At 34.1% G+C, this 22319-nt stretch overlaps 1 protein-coding gene across 1 annotated transcript in view; it reads right to left on the minus strand.

The window, feature by feature from the left end:
- The window catches only part of LOC100167386 (developmental protein eyes absent), a 37352-nt gene that overhangs the window by 10819 nt on the left and 4214 nt on the right, over window positions 1-22319 (minus strand). Inside the window, 5 exon segments of the mRNA XM_008188619.3 lie at window positions 1294-1383; window positions 2345-2883; window positions 4147-4663; window positions 4665-5339; window positions 6784-7585. Coding sequence (XP_008186841.3) covers window positions 1294-1383; window positions 2345-2883; window positions 4147-4663; window positions 4665-5339; window positions 6784-7533 — 2571 coding nt within the window. The 5' untranslated portion in view covers window positions 7534-7585.

The following is a 22319-nucleotide window of genomic DNA, read 5'->3' on the forward strand; positions in this document are numbered from 1 at the left end:
AAATTTAATAGAAGGGTCCACATATGTTGTTCTAACTCCCATTCAAAAATTATAAAAATACATAGGCACAATTTTTTTTTTATAAGCATTTAAAGTTCAAATTTTGACTAAATACGTAAAAATTACGGCAATGTTCAAATAATCTTAAACAGAAATTCATAAAAGTTTTTCTTTTTAATTCTAAGATTTGGAAATTTAATACAAGGCTCCTAACATATTTTTACAATAGCAGTTGCAAAATAAAAGGAATACATTGTCACAATTTTTATTTATAAGCATTTAAAGTTCAAATTTTGACAACATATTATGTAAAAATCACGAAAATTCGTAAATTATTTTATGCTAGAAATTCATAAAAAATTTTCCTTTTATATCTAAGATTTCAAAATTTAATACAAGGCTCATAATATATTTTTACAATAGCAATTGAAAAATAAAAGAAATATATAGTCACGATTTTTTTTTTATAAGCATTTAAAGTTCAAATTTTGACTAAATACGTAAAAATTACGGCAATGTTCAAATTATCTTAGACAGAAATTCATAAAAGTTTTTCTTTTTAATTCTAAGATTTGGAAATTTAATACAAGGCTCCTAACATATTTTTACAATAGCAGTTGCAAAATAAAAGGAATACATTGTCACAATTTTTATTTATAAGCATTTAAAGTTCAAATTTTGACAACATATTATGTAAAAATCACGAAAATTCGTAAATTATTTTATGCTAGAAAAATCGTAAAAATTTTTTCTTTTATAACTAAGTTTTTAAAATTTGGTACAAGGTTCTCCATAAGTTTTTCTTTAAAAATAATATATCCTAGACTGACAAATCATCTCCGTTCAGAATCGTTTTTCGTATACAATGATATAATATCATTGGATTCAAATTTAATTCCATCCATTACAGTAACCCACTTGTAACCTACTGTACAGCAGAGCGACATCCACGACTTACCCGCCTTTTTTAAAGCATGAACGGTCACCGAGTGCCGAAATGAACATAATATGTAAACCTAGCGTATAAACCAATTTATCTATAAACTGGGGACTAACAGTTACTTATCCTTGGATAAAATTCAATTAATTTGTTTGTTTTAGTGAGTGTCTTACACATTTCAATGAACACGCTGTGAACACTCTAAATTTGATTTCGGCCATTTTACCGACGTCAACATTAAAGTCAAGTCAGCTATCTAGTTGTATATATTATACCCATTTTGCTATATATATAGGTATCGCTGGTTATATTGTTATAATTAAAACGATGTATGTGGATGAATTACGACTTACCTCGATTTCGTTGAAAAAGAAATTCTGGTCAGCCAACGTGAATATCATCTCCTCCATACGGTACCCAAGCTGTTGCATGACTCGCTGGTCCTGTGCAAACGATAAGGGATGAACAACTATTGATGAGAACCGCGTAGATATTAATTGTAATTTTTTTGGCGGGTTGAATCACATTAAATGTATTATATTTTATTTAATGTAATTTGTTAAATAGTAATTATTACTAATATTAGTGACTATAGGTAGTGTACCTATCATAATTGTTGTTAGTCATTACTGTGTTCACATCTCACTTTCGATAATATTATATTGGGTAATGGTATTATTTAATTGTAAATATGCCAATAAAGTGTACAAAAAAGGAATAAAAATAAATAAAGTCCTTATACTGAATAAAAAAAAAAACCTAGTTATTAAATTGAATTAAAGTACAATTGTTTTGTTTCAATAATTTATTTACTTGGCGAAAAAATATATATTTTATATGAAACAGCCCACGAAATAACGTGAACAAATTAAACAATAAAAGCATTATAAGTTCATTATAATTTTAAATACTACATTAATTCTACTCAAAATAATTTCTCACCAAGTAAATAAATTATTGAAACAAAACATCTATATTTTAATTAAATTTACTTATCATTTATTTATGATATCACATTTTTATAGTGCTTAAAGATCTGTTTTTATTTTACTTAGCCGTCTTTACATAGAGTTTCACGAAGTGTTTTTGCTATGATAATATATTAAAATACATTGAATTTTAAAGAATTCTATCTGAAATTTTTTCGGATATACCTATTACCTGGGTATAGGTGTTTATATAAAAATGATCCGTTAATACTCTTGAATTAATTTTGACAGTTTCAGTATAAAATTATACTAGTTTGTGCTTTTTTAGGATTTTTGGGAGGGTGTTTTGTCTTATGTTTTTATAATGTGTAATTGTTTTATTTAAGTGATTTTTTTTTCGAAAAAGTTTCTTGGCCATTAAAATCTTAACTATAATAATATCCTAATAAATTTAATACTGTATGGAATATCGTACCTTGCCATGAGCTACTGCGTATCCACCCGTTAACAACGAGTTGAACACGATGATGGTTTCGTCTAGGTCCCATACGAACACCCTGTCCAGTGGCGGGCTCTGCTGCTGTTCCGTGGTCACCACAGCCACCGCCGCCGCCGTCGCAGACGCCGACCCGACTGGAGGGCCACCGCTTCCGAATTGCTGCTGTTGCATGTGTGGGTGGTGATGTGGGTGCGTGTGGTGTGGGTGCAATATTAACGGCTGCTGCTGCTGTTGCTGTTCCTGTAGCGCTGCTGCGGCCGCAGCTGAAAGGCCGCCAGCCGCTGTGGCCGCGGCCGCTCTCCGACCCCGGCCCCGACCACCGCCGCAACGACCGGTTGTTCCACCGCCCCCGCCACCACTGACGGCGTCGTTTATGGCCACCGATGATGCCGTCCGCCTGGACTTGACAGCTGACGGCGAAGACAACACCGCCCCCGCGGTAGGATCTACCACCACGGCAGCAGCTGCGCTCGCCGCCGCTCTCAGTTGCATCAAGGCGGGTGTAGGAGGACTATCTGCGCATGATAAAAAAAAAAAATGTTATTTGAAATAAAATTGGAGGATGGAAAAACGATGAAACTATCGTCATATTATTATAAATAATTATATTTTATTATTGATTAATAATCATTATTCATAATACTAAGTTGACGTGGACGGCGATAACAGCAACTCCCGTTATTGGGCATTGTTGTCCGTTCGAAGTTGGTGTTTATGCAAGAGATGAGGATAAAACAACAGACACCAAATGCAACGACGTATATATATAATCAGAGTTAATTTTAAAGAAATGCTGAAATGTTTACACTCTATGACTTGGAATGGTAGGTGGCTATAGACTTGGTCAAGTTATTGATGTAGGACATCACCAATAGTCAAGTCACAACCATTTCCAATACCAATCGAAATAGTCACAATTGCACGCTATTTATTCACGAGGACCTGTCATCAAAGACTCTAGTATTTAATAGTTATCCACTAAAAGCATTCAAACAAAGGTTGAAGTTCTTCTGGTTAATAAGCATCCAATTCATCGATTTCTATGTAAATATTCTGGATATACTTAAAAAAATGCAATGTATTGCAATCATCATATTAACATAAAAAGAAAAATATGCATCGTTATTATATTTTTATATGAGATCACCAGTTTCTTTTTTGAAATTTTTGTCAGACGTAAGAAACAACTATAAATACCTATATTATAAATCATAATATTTGAGAAAAAAATTTTTCAGCTAATTCAAAGTCTAACGGTATTTATATTTATAACCATTTAAACAAATGTCATGTAATTTGAAATATTTAAGTCAAAATATCCTATTTAATATCGAACTATACTATACCTATACTAACAGACCCCAAATGAAATTAAACCTCAGTGGAGTCATTTGAGTTTTATAATAGCAGTGCCAAACTTAAAGCAAATATTTATCATTGAGGCACTTTATCTCCATCAAATTTAATAGGTACCTAGTTAGTGGTGCATGTATAGGATTTTAGTATTCGTTTGTCAAAACATTTTGATGATTGATATTTCTCCAGGTTTATCATTATTGTTGTCTGAAGAGTTAGTAATATTATTCGTCATGCACAATACTTCGTTTAGATGATATATTTGAACTTTTAACTTTTTAACGCATACAGTGAACCGTTTGTAAGTTGCGTGTGACAGGCCAATAAAACGCGGAAAAATAAGGATTCCCCCCCCCCCAAATGTGTCTCTGCTTTACATGTTATACAAGCGACTGGGGATAAACGATATGAATTATACTAACCGGACGCCGGTGGAGCTGTTAACGAAGGAACGCCGCCGCCGCCGAGCACCATCATCTGATGGTGGTGCTGTTGCTGCATACCGTGTTGCTGGTGAGACGCGGTCGGCACAACCGGTGGCAGTAACATGTGCTGCTGTTGTGGCTGCTGGTGATGGCCACCATGGTGGTGGACGCCGTGGTGTCCCTGACCACTGGCTCCAGCACCGTACAACGCCGCCGCCGCAGCGTAAGCGGCAGCCGTGGCCGCAGCATCCCTGGCTGACGACGACGACGGATATCCACCGTTATCGGTTGCGGCAGCGGCGGTTACTACATCATCATCGTCGTCGTCACCAGCACCAGCACCGTCACTGACGCCATGTTGCTGATGTTGTAGGTGGTGATGCTGCTGCGGGTGATAGTGCGGGTGAGCGAGGGCGGCAGCTGCGGTGGTGGCAGCCGTGGCCGGCGAGAACTGTTGTCGCTGTTGTTGCTGCTGTAGGTATTGCGGGTGGTGTGGATGCGTGGCCGTGAACTGCTGGTGCTGCTGCTGGTGCTGTTGCTGTTGCAGATGGTGGTGTGCCGCGGCGCTGGTGAGCTCGTGATGGTGGTGCTGGTGATCGACGAGATGCTGTTGCTGCAGCTGCAGCGGATGATGATGGTGGTGGTGATGTCGGGATAAGTCTTCGTGCTGCTGTTGTTGCTGCTGGTGCTGCTGATGTTGGTGCTGCTGCATCAGTTGTGGGTGCTGCTGGTGCTGATGCTGTTGCTGTTGGTGCTGGTGCTGGTGATGCAGCTGGAGTTGCAACTGCAAGTCTCCACCGATTTGCTGCTGCTGTTGTTCGTGAAGCAGTAGCGGTGGTGGTGGTAGTGAAAGCGCCGCCCGCCGCCACTGACGGGTGGTGATGTTGACTGCCTACCGCGTCAGTGCCGTAATAACCGGTGGCCGATGTTCCACCGGTCTGGTGTTGCGACGGGTGTGAGTGCTGGAGGTGTTGCTGCTGTTGCTGTTGTTGTTGTTGCTGCTGTTGCTGTTGCTGTTGTTGCTGCTGGTGATGTAAAAGGAGCAAGTGGTGATGGTGGTGTGGATGGAGGTGATTGCCGACGCCGCCTATCATGTCGGTGAGACCCACTGACGTCACGGAAGAGGGATAACCGTCGCCAATGCCACTGTAGCCGACACCGGAAACCGTTGTCGTCATATCGTAATCATCCTGTTACAAATACATACAGAAATTAATAATTTAAATACAGTCAATAATCATACCGTTATTAGGGTTCCGTAGCAAAAAACGTAACCCTTATAGATTCGTAGATTTGTACTTAAAACTTGAGGTGTTCCAAGTACCCGGACAACGAGTCCAAACCAATTATCCGATATCATATTCAGAACCCCGCCATTACTAGTTACCCGTAACAATAATTATTTTGAATTCAAGACAATTAAGTGTGGTGACAATTATTCATTGACAACTTAATACTAAGCGCTATGACAAGGTACGTATGTACATCTTTAATTTGAATCTCTTATAATTCGAAATACAACATAACTTTATCGAGTGATGTCATAATATATTGAAATTAATAAATTGTTGAAGTCAATATCATTACTATTTCTAGTATGATAATTATAATACTTTTGTTTAAATGTATCGGATAAATTAATAAGTAAGATTAAATACGATAATATACCATTTCCATGATAATGATGAAAGTTCTCTTAAATATTCAAGTGGCCAACATGCCATTTTTGGATAAACAAACAGATTTAATATATTTCATATTTCGATTGATAAATGAACGCCAATAATAGGAATCTTAAAATGTGTCGATTTTCTCAAAAAAAAAAACAACTTTTAAACTATGTAGGTATGCCATACTAATATATATACAGTGTCAGAATGTAATAGAAATACCTGAAAAATTAAATAACATTTGTTCTAGTCAATATTTTTTTATTTTTATTTTATGTATATAATTTATTGACTCTTGCGTACACGTACTTAACAAATAAAATCTGATTTAAATGTTTTTTGAAAAATTCAAAAAACCCAATAAGTTAATATAGTTTTTAGAAAACTTTGGATTTCTGCAAAAACACTTATCGAAGTCAAGTGGTTTAATTTTTGAAGTGAAACTCGTTGGTTTAAAAGTAGTAACATTTAAAAAAAATTTTCATGAAATATTTTTAAAAATGTTTATACTTTTTAAGTTTGAAATTTTGTTTTACAACTGAATCAGTGGTAGATCCAGGGGAAGGGCAAAGGGGACATTTGCCCCTTCCCCCCAATCTCTGTAGTTTTCCTTTGTTTCACACTTTGTTTAGCCAATTTTGTAGCCAATTTTGCAACTTTTTGTAGTTTTTCCCCCCAATGCCCCACCCAAAATTAAGCCCTGGGTCCGCCCCTGAACTGGATCAACTTTACTAAACATAAACACCTAATGAGATTTGTAAAATTAAATGTCTTAAATAAATATTTTAAAATCAAAATTGTTAGTATTAAAAAAAATCTAAAAATATTGATTAGAACAAAAGAGTTTTTGATTTGTCTAGTCTTTCTTTTAGGTACACCTTGTATAGGAGACACGTAATATTTGATATGCTATAAACGCACAGTCTAAGTTAAAACAATATTATTTTTGCTCGTAGTTATATACCTGTTGGCCCTCAGCGGTGGTACTCGTGGTGCTGGTGGTGATGGACGGCATCGGCACCGTCGAAGTGGACGTCGGCGCTGGTGGCGGCGGAGGCGTCGAAGATGATGAGGAGGACGTCGTGGCCGGATCGACTTTGGTCGACCCAAGCGTGGCTGACGTTTGTGGCGGTGGCGAAGATGACTCGCCGCCACCGATGGCCACCGGCTGTCTACCCGAATCTATCATCATCATCATGTCCTCGTCGTCGTCGTCGTTCACATCCACGTCGCCGCCGACGCCACCGTCGCCGGTGCTGTCGGCCGTCACGTTGGCAGTCGCGTCACCACACGTACTCGCACCAACGCCACCGCCGACCACGTCGGCTTCGTCGTCCGTATCGTCCGTATCGTTCAACAGCCGATTGGCGTCCGGTGGACTGGCGTCGGCGTTCCGCTGACCACGGCCACGCCGCCCTTGACCGCGGTTACCGTCGTGATCGTCACCGTCGACACCGACACCGCTGCTGCCACCGCCGCCGTCACCGTCGTCAGTGGCGTCTTCTCCGTCGTCTTCGTCTTCGTCGTCGTCGTCTTCGTCTCCGTCTTCGTCGTCGTGGTTTTGGTGGTGGTGTTGCTGATGTTGGTGCATCCGCCGTCTGCTCCTCCGCCGCTGATCGTCGTCGTCAGCGACGACCACGTCTTCCTGTTGCAACTGTTGGTGCTGTTGCTGCTGCTGCTGCCGCACCAGCTGAAGATCAAAGTCGTCGCGCATCCGACCGAACCCCGATGCCGCTTCTCGTACGCTAATTTTTGTGTGTCAAAATCTGCGAAAAAACCAAAAAATAAGTATAACTTTTTTAGAACCACGGTAACGTTTATATACGTGTCATATCTTAACGTGTTCAGAGTATATAAAAAATATAAAAAGGCTTCATTCATTTAAAATATATGTATATATAATATATTATTGTTCATATAGAGTAGGCATTTTAATGGGCAACAAAGTGCACGGGATCAGCTAGTTAAAATACAAAATTACTTTGACCTGTCTAAATACCCTTGATAATAGTATATTACCTTTTAGTTTGGTAATAGTTCAATATATTCTAATATTAGAATTAACACGGTAAATGGATGGATCTTAACATAAAAATTACCATGTTATATACATTAGTAAAACAACACACATCATATATGTATAACGTATATTACACGCGAGTAGAACATACCGTAAACCGATTAATTGATATATAGTAGGCAGTATAAAGGTAATAGGATAAAAATCTGACAAATGTTATCATCTCTAACTGCGTAATAAAATATTATATTTTTATCTTATCGATTTTATTATAATATTTTTAATATTACGTATATATTTAGAAAGAAATAAAATTTATTTAGAACTTAAGTTTTTTTGATTATTTTTGTTACACTCTTTATGTCGTATACTATATTATAGACTAAAAAATAAAAACAAATAAAAAGTATTTCAAACTAGTTTCTTAAAATAGTTATTAGTACTTTTTTTTCTTTATTTTAAGTATTTTTTAAGGTTTTATAGAGCTAAAACATCCAAACTCATACTAAATATAATAATAACACTAGGCATAATGTTTAATATGCTTATAAATTATACTGACTGATGCTAATAGGAGGAATTCTAATTTTATGGTGGGGTGAACTATATTTTAACTAACCACACAACTCTATCCATTATAAGATTAAAATATATTCGTTCCCTATTATATATCATAAATATTACCAGTTTTGCAATCAACAATATTATGATACATAAAGGATAAAATATATAAATCATGGTATATTAATAATATAATCAATCGTAACATTCTTTTTACTCTATTTTTTACTTAAAATATAGGTGAGTAACCTTCCAACTTACACATACATAGTATTATATTATGTAATAACTAATAATTAATAATAAAAAATACAATATTTTTATTTCCAGAATGAGATGACTAAGGATAGTTGGGTCGACCAAGAATGAAAAATATCTCAAAACCGAATTCATAGAATTTCATTGAACAAAAAATAACGCAAAACGAAATATTTTAAAATCCATTTACCTATTTAAATGTTATATTTGTTTCGTAGAAATATTTATTTCATGAATACGGACTTAGAATTGATTATATTATATTCCGTATTCGGGCCATTACCTACCTGAATTAGTTATTATTAATAAATTAATTAATAGGTATTAACATTTAACACTATTCTAAATAATGATAAACGCAAAACTTGTGTAACGTTTTAAATGTAAATAACGTAAAACGGAATTTTTTTCAAAATATGCAATTCCCGATCCAAGCAATTAGTTTATTATAATTTATTATACTATTATAATAATACCTACCTAATAAGTAATAACTCTATAGTATTTTTTGTTATGTTTTTTGATAAAACAATAAATTATATAATATAATGTATATAAATTAATGATGGGCACAAAATATTCTTAATTGTGATCCATGATCTATCATAGGTATACTATATTTTATTAAAAAAGTGGAAAAACTTTTTTGAACTGTATTAAGTTAATATTTTTTTGAATATCAACTTTAAACTTAGCGAGTTAAATTTATTATTTGTTAACTATTCTCCACTAACTTAACTGCCTGATGTACACATATCTAACTGAACTTAACTTGAGTTAATTGTTTTATTAACTATTGTCGCCCACCTATTTGTCTGTAGGTAATCATAAAAATTATATTTGTATAAAAATTATAAGTGTGTTAACTTAATTGACTGTATAGATAATAATTTTAAAGTTGCAGTGACGAAACCCCTAACCTTCTAGGTATATTGTAGTATAATTTTATAAACTAATTTCACATTCGAATTCAGCGCATAAAAATCAATTATAAATATTTAAGATAAAACATTTTGACTGCAGCCATCGAAAAGTTCCAATAGGCTATATTATTATGCTCGTGATTTTACATTAAAACGTACTAATATGTCATGAAGTTGGCCCCTCGACTTGATGCCAACAATATTGTATAGGTAAATAAAATGTTAATCGGTTATACTGTAAATTCAATCCTTAAATTTGCCAAATTGACTGTTAAGTCAAAGTGTCAAACATTTGTGTACAATTTGTCTAGAAGCGCGATCGGACATTAGTGTGCGCTGGAGGAGGTGTGGGGTTACGTGAAATATGCCCTCAAAATGTATTTTTGCCTTAATGGCTAAGGGGCGAGCGTTTCCGAATTCACGGGGATGGAATATTTACATTCCATTCCTGCGAATTTACAATATTGTTTGCAATAAGTTTGATCATTTTCGCATAGAGTCGCGGGACTCCAATTTCACGTACATCTAAACTATAGGTATACACAATATATTTTTATACTGCGGTTGCATTAAATATAAATACTGTAATCGTATATGTGTATGGGTATTATTATATCCCGTGCGTTAATTACCTACTATTTATCCTAGTGGTATAAAAATTTGCGAGCGTCAGCAAGGCGGCCACTCGCAGGAAACGGAGATGAAAAATTGCGCTTCGATGTCGTGCGTAAATCGCCTTATAGGCGGTGGTGCCGGAAGTCGTCGATAACCGCATCAAAAATGTACATAAGCGGATTACACGACGGTGCGCGCAGGAAACGAAAGATTATATTATACAGCAGGCGTTATATATTATATAGGTAGGTACATCGCAGTATTACAACTTAATAAGTGTTATAACTTACTATTATTTAATGGTGTACTCGTTGGAGGTCGTTTATTGTTTGCGAGATTAAATTGTACCTAATGCTGCAAAAGACACTTTGATTCGGAGATCACTGTAAATACGCGCGACGACTTTCACTTTAATAATATTATATTATATTTGTAACAGGTTGAGATAATATTATAACACTTTGAGAAAAATCGAACTTTTAGCTATATAAAATTAGCTGACTTCCAGGCATTTGTGTAGTAGTTGATCTACTATATACCTTTTAATTGTTAAGTGTAATTCCAGAAAAGCAAAATAATGTTTAATGATTAGCAAAGAAATTAAATGAAACTCATTTATGTATAATATATATAACAACAAACACAACCAAAAGAAAAAGGCATTCTCCTTCAAATCCGAACACTATTAATAAATACATTATATTATAGGCATTTATACTTATTTTATGGCAGATAACTTTTATTAAATTGAATTCCCTAACAAACTAACGAAATAATTATTATCATATCTAATAATTCTATATGTGATATATTATATAATATGCCATATAGCGTAATTTAGGCTACAAAAACTGTCCATAATATAATATTTTAAAATTTTTACCTATCAATGTATTAATTTAATGTGGCATACATGACTAACAAACTTATTTTTTTACCACATAATTAAAATTGACAATGTAGTAAGATATTATTATAAGTTATTCTTCAAAAATGCACTAACTGCAGTGTTCTTAAGTCATACATTATGGATATAAAAAAAAACTGCATAGGCGTAATATAATCTGATTTTTTATTATTAAATTGTTCGCGGTGTTTATAAACGTTTTTTTGACAATACAACAATCACACGATTTAGCATGGTAATATGATAATTTATTATGTCAATATAATTATTATAAATATTTATTATTGCATAATAGTGTTATTATTATTGTAATTCATCAACAACCGTGACTCGTGAGAAAGTTATGGTCATGGATGTTATTTGTGATAACTATTTAAAAATGTTACTATTAGTTTTTAATACGATATAATTTGTGTTCTTCGTTTTATGGAATTCTTATACCTTGTAAAACTAAAACCCTGCATGGAACCATTTAATATTTTATACGCGTAAAGTTGTAGATCCTGATAGCTTGATATATAATATTAATATATTATACAAAACACTCATGGTTACGTATCATAAGCATGAACTATACATTTTTAATAATGGTTCTTCCTGCAATGCACAATAGATGTTCAGTAATAAGGGATTTAAAAAAAAAAATGAATCTATATTATAATAAATAAAACCCGTGCACCACTCACTCATTGGGTAGCTATAATAATATCACATATATACCCACCCATGTATGCACCTCAGCTAATGCTGGTGATAAAAATATAAAAACTATAATAATAATATATCGACGTCTAGTTAGATAGTAATAAAATCGCTTTCAGCCCCCCTGAATTGAAAAATTAAAAAATATAGATTAGCTTAATTAAAGCGGTGGTCCATATTATACCCTATACGGTATATAGGTATATGGGTATCGTATAGGTATGGAATGGAGGTATCGCCGGTATATTAAACAATATTATATATTGTATTATATTATTATATTAATCAGAAAGGACCTATCGGGTTCCCATGATTTTTAGAAAGTCTAAAGTATACCATAATATGTCTTGTTTGGTTTTTCTGCAGATGGTCGAGGAGTGGAGGTAGTAGAAGTAGCAACTAGAGACATAATTTTTTTTATACTTGTGATACTAATATATTTTAATTTTTAATAGGATATCATTACGACAATAACGAAAAGAATATTTTGGATAACATAGACAGACATGATAATATTTTCATTCTAACTGACCGTGCACTCCTATTGAATATCTGGAATTTTCCATAGGTCTGATCCCGATTAATAACCTAACTACACTTAATATTATAATATATGCCTACCTATGTATTATTAAATAAAATATATAGCATATATCATAATAATATTATGTTCGTATATATGACGTATTAATTTGATTTACGAGTGCAATAACAATATTATAATACTATAACGTACCTATTGTATATATATATAGTACCTATACCTAATGCACTGGTAGGTATATTATAAAATGTGAAATTTCGTCGTCGCAGCCAGCGTCGGTTTTCGGAAACGACGACACGAGAGCCGTGTGAAACGAAGGAATAATGATAATACGAATACGAATAATAATAATAATAATAAACTGTACAGAAAAAATACGGACGAATGGGAAAAAAATACGGGAAAAAAAGTGTGACACGGCCAACGTCGCCGACGCCGCCACCGTCGAGACGGGCTACGGGGCCCACACACGCCGCCGCGACAACGATGATGATGTTATCGGCGCGCATACATCACCGAGCGGGTCCGTGGCGGGGCGGGTAGGTGACACGCGTCGTCGAACCGGGTTTTTCGTGGTCGTCGCATTCGGTCGTATTTTTTTATTTTAATTTAATTTTTTCGTTTTGTCTTTTACGCATTAAACGCGCGTAAAAATAATAATAATAACGATGATAGTAATAATAATAATAATAATAAATTCCTGACGTTCGACGGCCCGGTCGGTGTGTATTTCGTGTGTGTGCGTGTGTGCGCGCGCTTGTTTTTTGTATTTTATGTTCTATGCCACCTCCGCCGTGCCGTCCTGCAGGTCTTTCGCCGCGGCGTTAGGGAAGTTACATATTATTTTGGGAAATTAAATTTTATTATGAATATTAGGTAGGTACCTTTCAAAATTATTCTTAAGTTTTTTTTGTGTTTAGTCAATTTACATAACTTTATCGAGTTAAAAAAGCAACTTCATTACAATATTAAAGTTTTATACTCCTTAAGTTCAGAAATATCACTTAAGTTTAATAATTATTTCGTGAATACATTAAATATACAGTATATCTAAACAATATTAAATATTTATTTAAGAACCAAAGAAGACAATAGTAATGGTTTAAGAGGATGCTAACCATGCACTTGTTATCTCCGCCTTACACACGTACGACATAGCAAATTTTAGTTCACTAGTTTCAATAGTGTTCTATTGGTTTTAATATTAAAATGATTTGACCTATTATTAATTTTTTTAGATAATGACATTATCTGTGCTTAAGCGTTGGCTTTCATTCGATATATTAATTTTTAAACGAGATATGATCATTTTTATTTTTTGATATTTCACATACCCCATATTTTGCTTAAAAATAAAAATTTCGAAAAATTGCAACGATTAAGCACGCAGATAATGTTCTTACCTAAAGGTTTTATAATAGGTCAATTCACACTGGTATCAAAACTAACAGCACACTATTGAAACTGGTGAACGACAATTTGCTATGTCGTGCGTGTGTAAGCCGGAGACAACAAATGTAAAGGTAGCGTCCTCTTAAGTCTTAACACATAATATTGTATTCTTTATACTCAAATGTATTTTAAAATATAATTCAATGCATTTTCAAAAATTACTTATTTTTCTTAAAATTAAAACTTATTAAGAATACAACTGTTTTGTCAAATAGATATGAGTACAAAACTTTGTTGTCAGAAAATCATATTTATATGATCTATTATATTTATCTATTATAATATATTATCAATTGATTCACAACATTTATTTTAAAAAATAATGTAACAAGACATTTAGTAATTTTATTACAAAAAAGTAATATTTCATTACATTTCATTACAGTTTGAAGTACTAACTTCTAACTTACTCCCCAACACTGAGCGCGCGTTATGTCGTTATACGGTCGACAGCGGGTCGGTGGCCGAGGCGTGTAGGCTGTCTTCCCCGGTGTCGAGGACAAAAATCAGATAAACACACGTCGAACCATACGGTCTTACATTATTATTATTATTTTTAATTATATGATTTCTGTCGTCGTCATTTGTTTTTCGGTATTCGCTTTGTTATTTTTTTTCTCCTTTCCCCCTACGCTACAGATCGCGACGCAGCGCATAATATCATACGTACGTGACAAAAGCATATAGGCGAGCCGGAAAAAAGGTATATTAAAACGATCAATCCTGTCACGGGATTATAATCCCGCGTATAGCTGCAGTTCGGTACAAAACAAATGATAAAAAAAATCAATACGTCGTGACGACCGTCTAAAAGATAATATTAATATATTAACCGCAACGTCAAAAGCCGGATTTACACTACACCCGTCTTGTATCTGAATTTGTAGCTAACAAGTGTCACCAATATTTTGATACCTATATATAGGTACGGAACACGACGACACGACACGGTGCGTATAGTGTGAACCCGGCTTAAGATGATTTTATTTTAATTACCGCCTCGTTTCCTCGCGATTACCGGTGGCATTACGATATCGCGGCACGACCGGTCATTATAATCACATATTAAACTATAAAGTGCCACGCCCGGTTTGTCGTTCGACGATTGAGTCGTGTATATTATTTTTTTATTTATTATGTCAATAATGTCAATGTATATATTATTTACTATACTATAGACATATTAATTTAGCATTACATCGTTTTTGTGTCTCTATTAGCAATAACTACCATTATTATTAATATTAATATAACATAAAAGGCTATATCAATTGCATATCAATTGCTGCGTTGGGCACTAAAATAAATTAGTATAAAATAAATAACTACGGCCTTTACCGTTACAGTGGCCTTTGCAGAACCTTTCAGTAATTACCATAAAAAAATATAAAAAGATTCTAAGGGTTGCTAGTTGGCCGCACAACCATTTGTTTTTTCAATAAGTGAAATATCAATGAACAAAAAATGGAATTTTATATTTTAATTATAAGTTAATAAACATAAGAAGTATATGGATTATTACAAACTCATCGATTGAAATTTAGAAATATTATAAATCAAAAGCCATTTTAAATTTTAAAATCCGTCAAACCTAAGTATGTCCTACAATCTTATCAGGATTCAGGCTATATTATATCGTATTTTATACATCGTTTTGAGCGACTTGAAAATAATAACCATGATATTATCGTTCATAAGCCTGGTATTTCCAGGTTAGACTGGCATACATTATAATATATCATATGCCATATGGTACTTGTCAGGTACTTGTCCCATACTGACATGTCATAAAAATACCGTCATATAAATGTCCCTATATAGTTTCCTCCTTGAAAAACGTAGTCCGACCGACTGTAGTCCCTTTAGTATAGCGACATTCAGAAGGGACCACTAAACAATAATACTACTAACCGACGGTGATTCTAACTATTAACCGGTATTTTGGTATAAGTAGGTACATTGTACATGATTGCGCGGAACCACAGTATAGTTCGGTTTCCACATAAAACACAATATAATATATTATTATACACTTATTAAAACTGATTATCATGCGTCAGCTATAGCCATTATTATATAGCCGTTATCAGGTATAGCTGGTAAATACCAATAAACTGAACAGTTGTTACGGTGCACTACCACATACAGAATTATATTACGCTGTAAAGAGTATTACTATATTACTATATATTATTATTCTATTATCATATTATTATATAGGCGAACACATACTCTATTCGATACAGATGACAGATACGGCAGAATATTATACAAAGAAGCTACTCAATTAATTTGTTATCTCCGGTCATGTTTTCAACAGTTACTAGAAAATATTATAACGAGAAAATATTTTAATATATTATCAGCGATCTATGAGTCAATAATATTATCAACCAAGGCTAAAACCTATATTAATATTATTATGTTAATTGTATACAATAGTTTATACCTAATTGTCTCATAGTATAAATATGTAGGTATAACAATATTTATTTATTGTTATAAATATTTTCAAGATGTTGTAATATTTCAAACAGTTGCCTGTTGCGTATATACACCATCATTCAACACGAACTTTCACAGACTACCAAACTTCATAGATAAGCCACGTTTAATAAAAAATATAATAGTATATTTAATTTATTGTAGTAGTTACTGTTCTCGACAAATCACAATATTATATTTTAAATTTGAATCTTAAGATTAAGTGTACCTAATTCATTTTATAAGTAGGTTAAAAAATAAATATAATTGTTAAACATATTTATAAAGACCTTTGGGTCGTTTAAACTTTAAATAAAAAAGCCGATGTGCATAAAAAAAAAAAAAAACATTGCGAGGGTGCTGCATAACATTATAATAATATTTTTAGGTACCTATAACTACTATTTGTGGTGTTAGTATAGTAAATTTCACAAAAGGATATAATGTATGCCATTGCATTAAAAAGCTATAATTCAAAATAGCTTTAGAAATTATAGAATATATTAGGTATAATATTGGTTCATATATATCATATATTTATATATAGCTATAATATACTAACGTTCCATCATAAGCTCATCTTCTCTCTTTTCCCTAATAGGTACCTACCAATTGAGGGGGGCGGACAATTGACAACTGTTATGGTGGGAGACGAGGTGGTGGCCTCTACACGCCTACGCCACTGCGGCCACGCCGTCATCGATCGATAGATACACACGACAAATTTATTCGAGTATAGGTATACATGATCTGTGTTCTCTGGTTGGCATTATACGATGTTTACATTTTTAGCGAGTTATGAGTATCTAGTGTAAAATATGAAAATTTAAAAATACTCGTTTAAAATTTTGAAAAGCCAAGGAGAGAACACAGACAATATTCTTATTCCACCATAATATAAGTTTGATAATAGATCAATACGCTCTAATATTAAAGTTATATAAATGATGAAGGCCTAGGTCCTAGAGCATCGGAAAGAATAAGGTAATAAGGTAATATCGGCATACAAGCACTGCACCAAGGCTCGGGACAATGCTTTTCATGCGTTTTTAGTATGCATTGTGGGGAGAAAAGAATGGCAGGACCTGCAGGAAAGCGTAATTGGCTCATCGTAATCCGACCATAATGGGAAAGATAGTTGAGGACCGAAAAATATGGGAGGCTGTAGCAGCGCATTTTTAAGACTGGTAATAGGACAAAAATTAGAGGCATAACAAGTTGAAAACTTGAACAGCTAGGCGAGGGGAACCCGGAGTATTATTAAGTACAGCGTGAGTCATCCACAGACAAGGGTTGAATGGATAAAGCCATTCGTCAATTAAAATCTATAGTGTTATGTAAGAGAGTGTTAGGCGCTAGGGCATTGTCCTCTCACTGCATTTCGACGCTTATTGTGTAATTATTTATTTAAAAAACGGCGCCAGGAGTTAAAGGGTTAGCAATAAAATCCCCCCAATTTCCCACTAGCGTGTTGAGAGAAAAAAAATATGAGTACCTACCTGCAGGTAATCCTCTCTTAAGTAGCTGTAGTATATCTAAACCTACGAATAATAATTGTATTTAATATTTTTAAGTGATTAAACGATGACGAATGACGATGTTATATAATATATATTTAGGATTTAGCCGACGCAATTAATATTAATATCTATATTATATCGTATTTATAGCGTCGCTTGCAGGCGATCCGCCATCGGTAGTCGCGGCCATTTTGACGTTACGTACTTACGCGCTTGTATTGTATATTATAGCGATAGATATTATATACATGTAATATGTATATATCTATAGCTCGTCCCTTCTTCAGTCGGCCGGCCCACTGCACGTCACGCGATTCGCACCGCCGCGTCGCCGTCACGGATCGTCACCGATCGAGACCGGGCGGCTCCCCCCCCCCCCCACACCAGACAAAAAAATTAACCTCACGCCAACAATACCACAGACGCGGCGAACACTTTGAAAGTCCACCGCCACACGCACGTACGTTATCCATCCGCGCTTTTACCTGGTGGCAATGCGGACCGCCACGGTGCAGCAACTGGTAACGCGAAACCGGCGCGGTGCAACGCGATCACTGTGCAGTGCGTACAACAATATAGGTACCCATATATACCTTGGTATATAGATGTATACCTAGGTACCTACGGCACACACGACCGATGATTTTCGCCGTAATTCAACCCGCCGCAGAGTCCGCGCGATGTACCAGCACTGCGTATAGGTTAATATTATAATATATTATGATGTGCCTCTGTATACGGAAATCGATATCGCAAACCGCGTATATAATATTTCGTCAGCGACGATGTCGGGTGCTGCACGCGATATAGACGCTGAACTATCGAGACGACCGCAAACATATTGTATAATATTATATATAAATTATGTAATAATAATAATATTTATTATAATAACGCGTCACGATTATAGCTTCTTCTATAGATCGTATTATTGTTATTATTATTATTATTATTATTATGTTCGACCGGCGAGAGCGGTAACGAAAAAAATATTGTATCGTATAATACATGCACGCCGAGAAGTGCTCATTCTTTTATAATATAATATTATATTATAGATATGACAGGTATATAACCTAACCTATGTAGTGGATGTGCAGTTGTTGTGCTCGGTCGGATTTTCTGTTGATGTCTAGACACAGAAATCGTGAACACCCGCGACGTATTCGCATGTATACTATACTATAGTCGGTATATATAGTATATTATATAATACTCGACGGTAACGATATAAAATATAATAACAATCGTAGTACCTACCTATATACCTGCTGTACGATGTGCAATAATATAACCGATATTGCGAATAATATCGTTTTAATTTACGACGATTTCGCCCGACTATATCATATAGGTATAATACGTAGGTATACAATGCGACAGAACGGGGTAAAAAGTAAAAACCGCGACGACTGCAACGGAATGGACGTCGTGTACCTCGCTATACATGCGGAGAGATTTAAACGCGCGCGCGCTGCAGACGTCGAGCGATAGGCATTACCTCCACACACACACACACACATAGGTGTATATGCAGCACTATTATGTACGTCGCCATGATAATATATTGCGACCCGCGTGTCTGCCGTGAGTCGTTGTATATAAATATTATCATACATATTACACACACACACACACACATAGTATACGTTTGTAAGTCGGATTGTTCATATATATATACATAATATAATATGTATACTTACGACACATATACACGCGTGTAAACGACTCGATAAGCCCGCGCGAGCATGTACGTTATATATATTATTATAATATATTTATGTGTCCATGTGTGTGTGTGTGTGTGCGAGGCACGCGCGGTTACCGACGACGACCGTATACCGGAGTATGGTGGTGTCCGGCGGTGGCGAGATGACGCGGCGACGAGATCTCTTGAGCCGATAACGGGCCGCGACCGACTGCGCGCGTATTAAGTATATACACATCTATACGATGATAATATGTACGTACTGTCACTGCCAGCCATAATGCACACGAGTTCGCGAGCACGAGAAAAACAAACGACCGAATAAAATACGCGTATTATATGATTATTATTATTATTATTACTATTATTGTTGTCGTACGACGACGACGAAAGAGCAGTATAATATTTTAATATATAATATTATACACATTATTATTACGACTATACAGGATGATTCGCCGAGTACTCCTCATCTCCTTTTACTTCGTCGACGATGCAGTGGTTAATCAAAATCTGAATTTTGGAATTTTAAAATGTACCCACTTAAAGACAATATTTTTATATTCTTGAGTTTTTCAACCTCCCCTTTTATACTGTAAATTGCTTATCGGAAAATTTTTCTAAAAATATTTGATTTTTTTGAAGACAAGTATGGAAGGAATGGTAAATTGAAAATTTTAGTAATCTACATTAATTTATAAAATGTATAATATATTTCCCTACTTTATAATTTATAAAAAAATGGTTCAATGAATATTAAATCCGATATTACAAGTACCTATTTTATAAATTTTTTGTCAGGCCATTTTTAACGACTATTATCATTGATATATACATTTTAATAATTAAATTTCGAATTAGGTATGTACATCGACATTTTCAAAAACATTACCCATTAAATTATTTACAGTAAAATGGTTCTTATTTAAAAACAGAAGTTTGTATCACTGCAGAACACACAAAAATGTCAAGAATTTGAAAATATGGTCTTTAAGTAGATATATCATTTTATAATTTCCTAATAATCAGAATTTGAATTAATTAGTTATTAAATTAACAATTTAGGGTGATCTACATGCTTGAAGAATCTTCCTGTATAATAATATTATTTATTTATGGTTTGTACTTTGTGTGCGACACTGGAAAAGTCCGACGCTCGACAAACATTTTGTGGACGTCATCGTCTAAAGACCTGACGTATGAGGCCCCACACGGCTACACGCGTTTAACTTATCTGACTCGTGTACAATATATTAATATATTTAATTTGTTTGTATTTCACGTGTATACCTATAATAAAAAGCATTATTTTAATGCGCGGATGACGCGATACGTACATTATTATGCCATATTATTATTATTGTAATAATATGTTACGCAACCGACGTCGTAAATACCGTCGCGCGTGACGACGATGGCGACACCGCGTTTTAACGAATGCAACGGTGCGGACGATGAAACACTAAAAATCCGTACACTTGAATCCGGGGCGGGAGGGACACCGTGGGTATACCATACACCGTATGTATTTTGTTTTTAAACACATCACCTAAACTCATATGCACATCATCATTTCGTACCTGAAGGTATATTTTTCGAGCCGTTTTTTTTCACATTTATCAATCATAGATTTAATTTTCAACCTCACGAATTATTTTTAAAGGTAGTTAGAAAAATATTGATTATTTAAATGTTATGAATGTTTTGATTTATATATGATTTGTATATTATTATACATATTACGCACTAATTGACAACAATTATCACAGTAAAACCTCCAAAAAAAAACTTTTCTTTAAGTATAGTCTATGCATGTCCTGCAGCGAACCATATAACTCCTAGGTAATAGCAGATTATTGTGAAGGACCACCAAATATTTCGTATATGAATATTGCATAAATACTATCTAATTAGCAGACACATATACAATACATTAAACATCTATACATTTTATTCGATCCGTTAAAGAAAAATAAAACCGTGATTTACAAATGACGACTTAATGTAATCAAAGTTAAAACTAAAACTAAATAACACAACTTATTGTATCTACTTATATAGTTATATGTAAGTAAAATATTATCATCAGTTCATAGTTCAAAATTAAAATTTTTTTAATCAGGTTTTAAGAAAAAATAAATAAGAATTCGTTTACACAGAATAAACAGTCAAAAGATACCATGTTATTTAAAAAAAAATTAATTACTAATTAAAAAAACATAAATATGGGTACATATAAGTCTTATATAAATATAAATCTTATATTATAAGATAATATATATTGTAAAACAATTAAGTACAGTCTATATGAGACTATTCTTCAAAATATTATTTATTTATGTATCATAATAAGTCATAATATAAATATAAATCGTTATGTATAGACATTTAACTGAAACGTTATAGATAAGTACATAAACAAAATGTTCAATATAAAGAACGCACATTTAAATATATATATAATTATTTATGTTGTTTGGTCTCTCAGCTCTTTAATATCCACTGATGGGAGTTTTTTATATTATTAGCATTGAATATATTAATATATACATATGTATACTAGCTGATCCCGTGCACTTCGTTACCCGTTAAATGTACAAACTGTATATGACTCAAGCTTTGTTCAATGCGTTATTTAACATTCGGTGTGTGATGTTCTAGATTTATCTTAACTTTTCTGTTGCCCAGGATAAAAATTCTGATTCACAGCAGTACATTATCAGGTAAGGCAATCTACCCTGCGGTAGATCGCGGACCCCGTGCTATTTGTACGTAAGTGTATAATTTAACTCTACGCAATATCAAA

Source organism: Acyrthosiphon pisum, chromosome X (genome assembly GCF_005508785.2).
Source record: "Acyrthosiphon pisum isolate AL4f chromosome X, pea_aphid_22Mar2018_4r6ur, whole genome shotgun sequence".
Classification (NCBI taxonomy): domain Eukaryota; kingdom Metazoa; phylum Arthropoda; class Insecta; order Hemiptera; family Aphididae; genus Acyrthosiphon; species Acyrthosiphon pisum.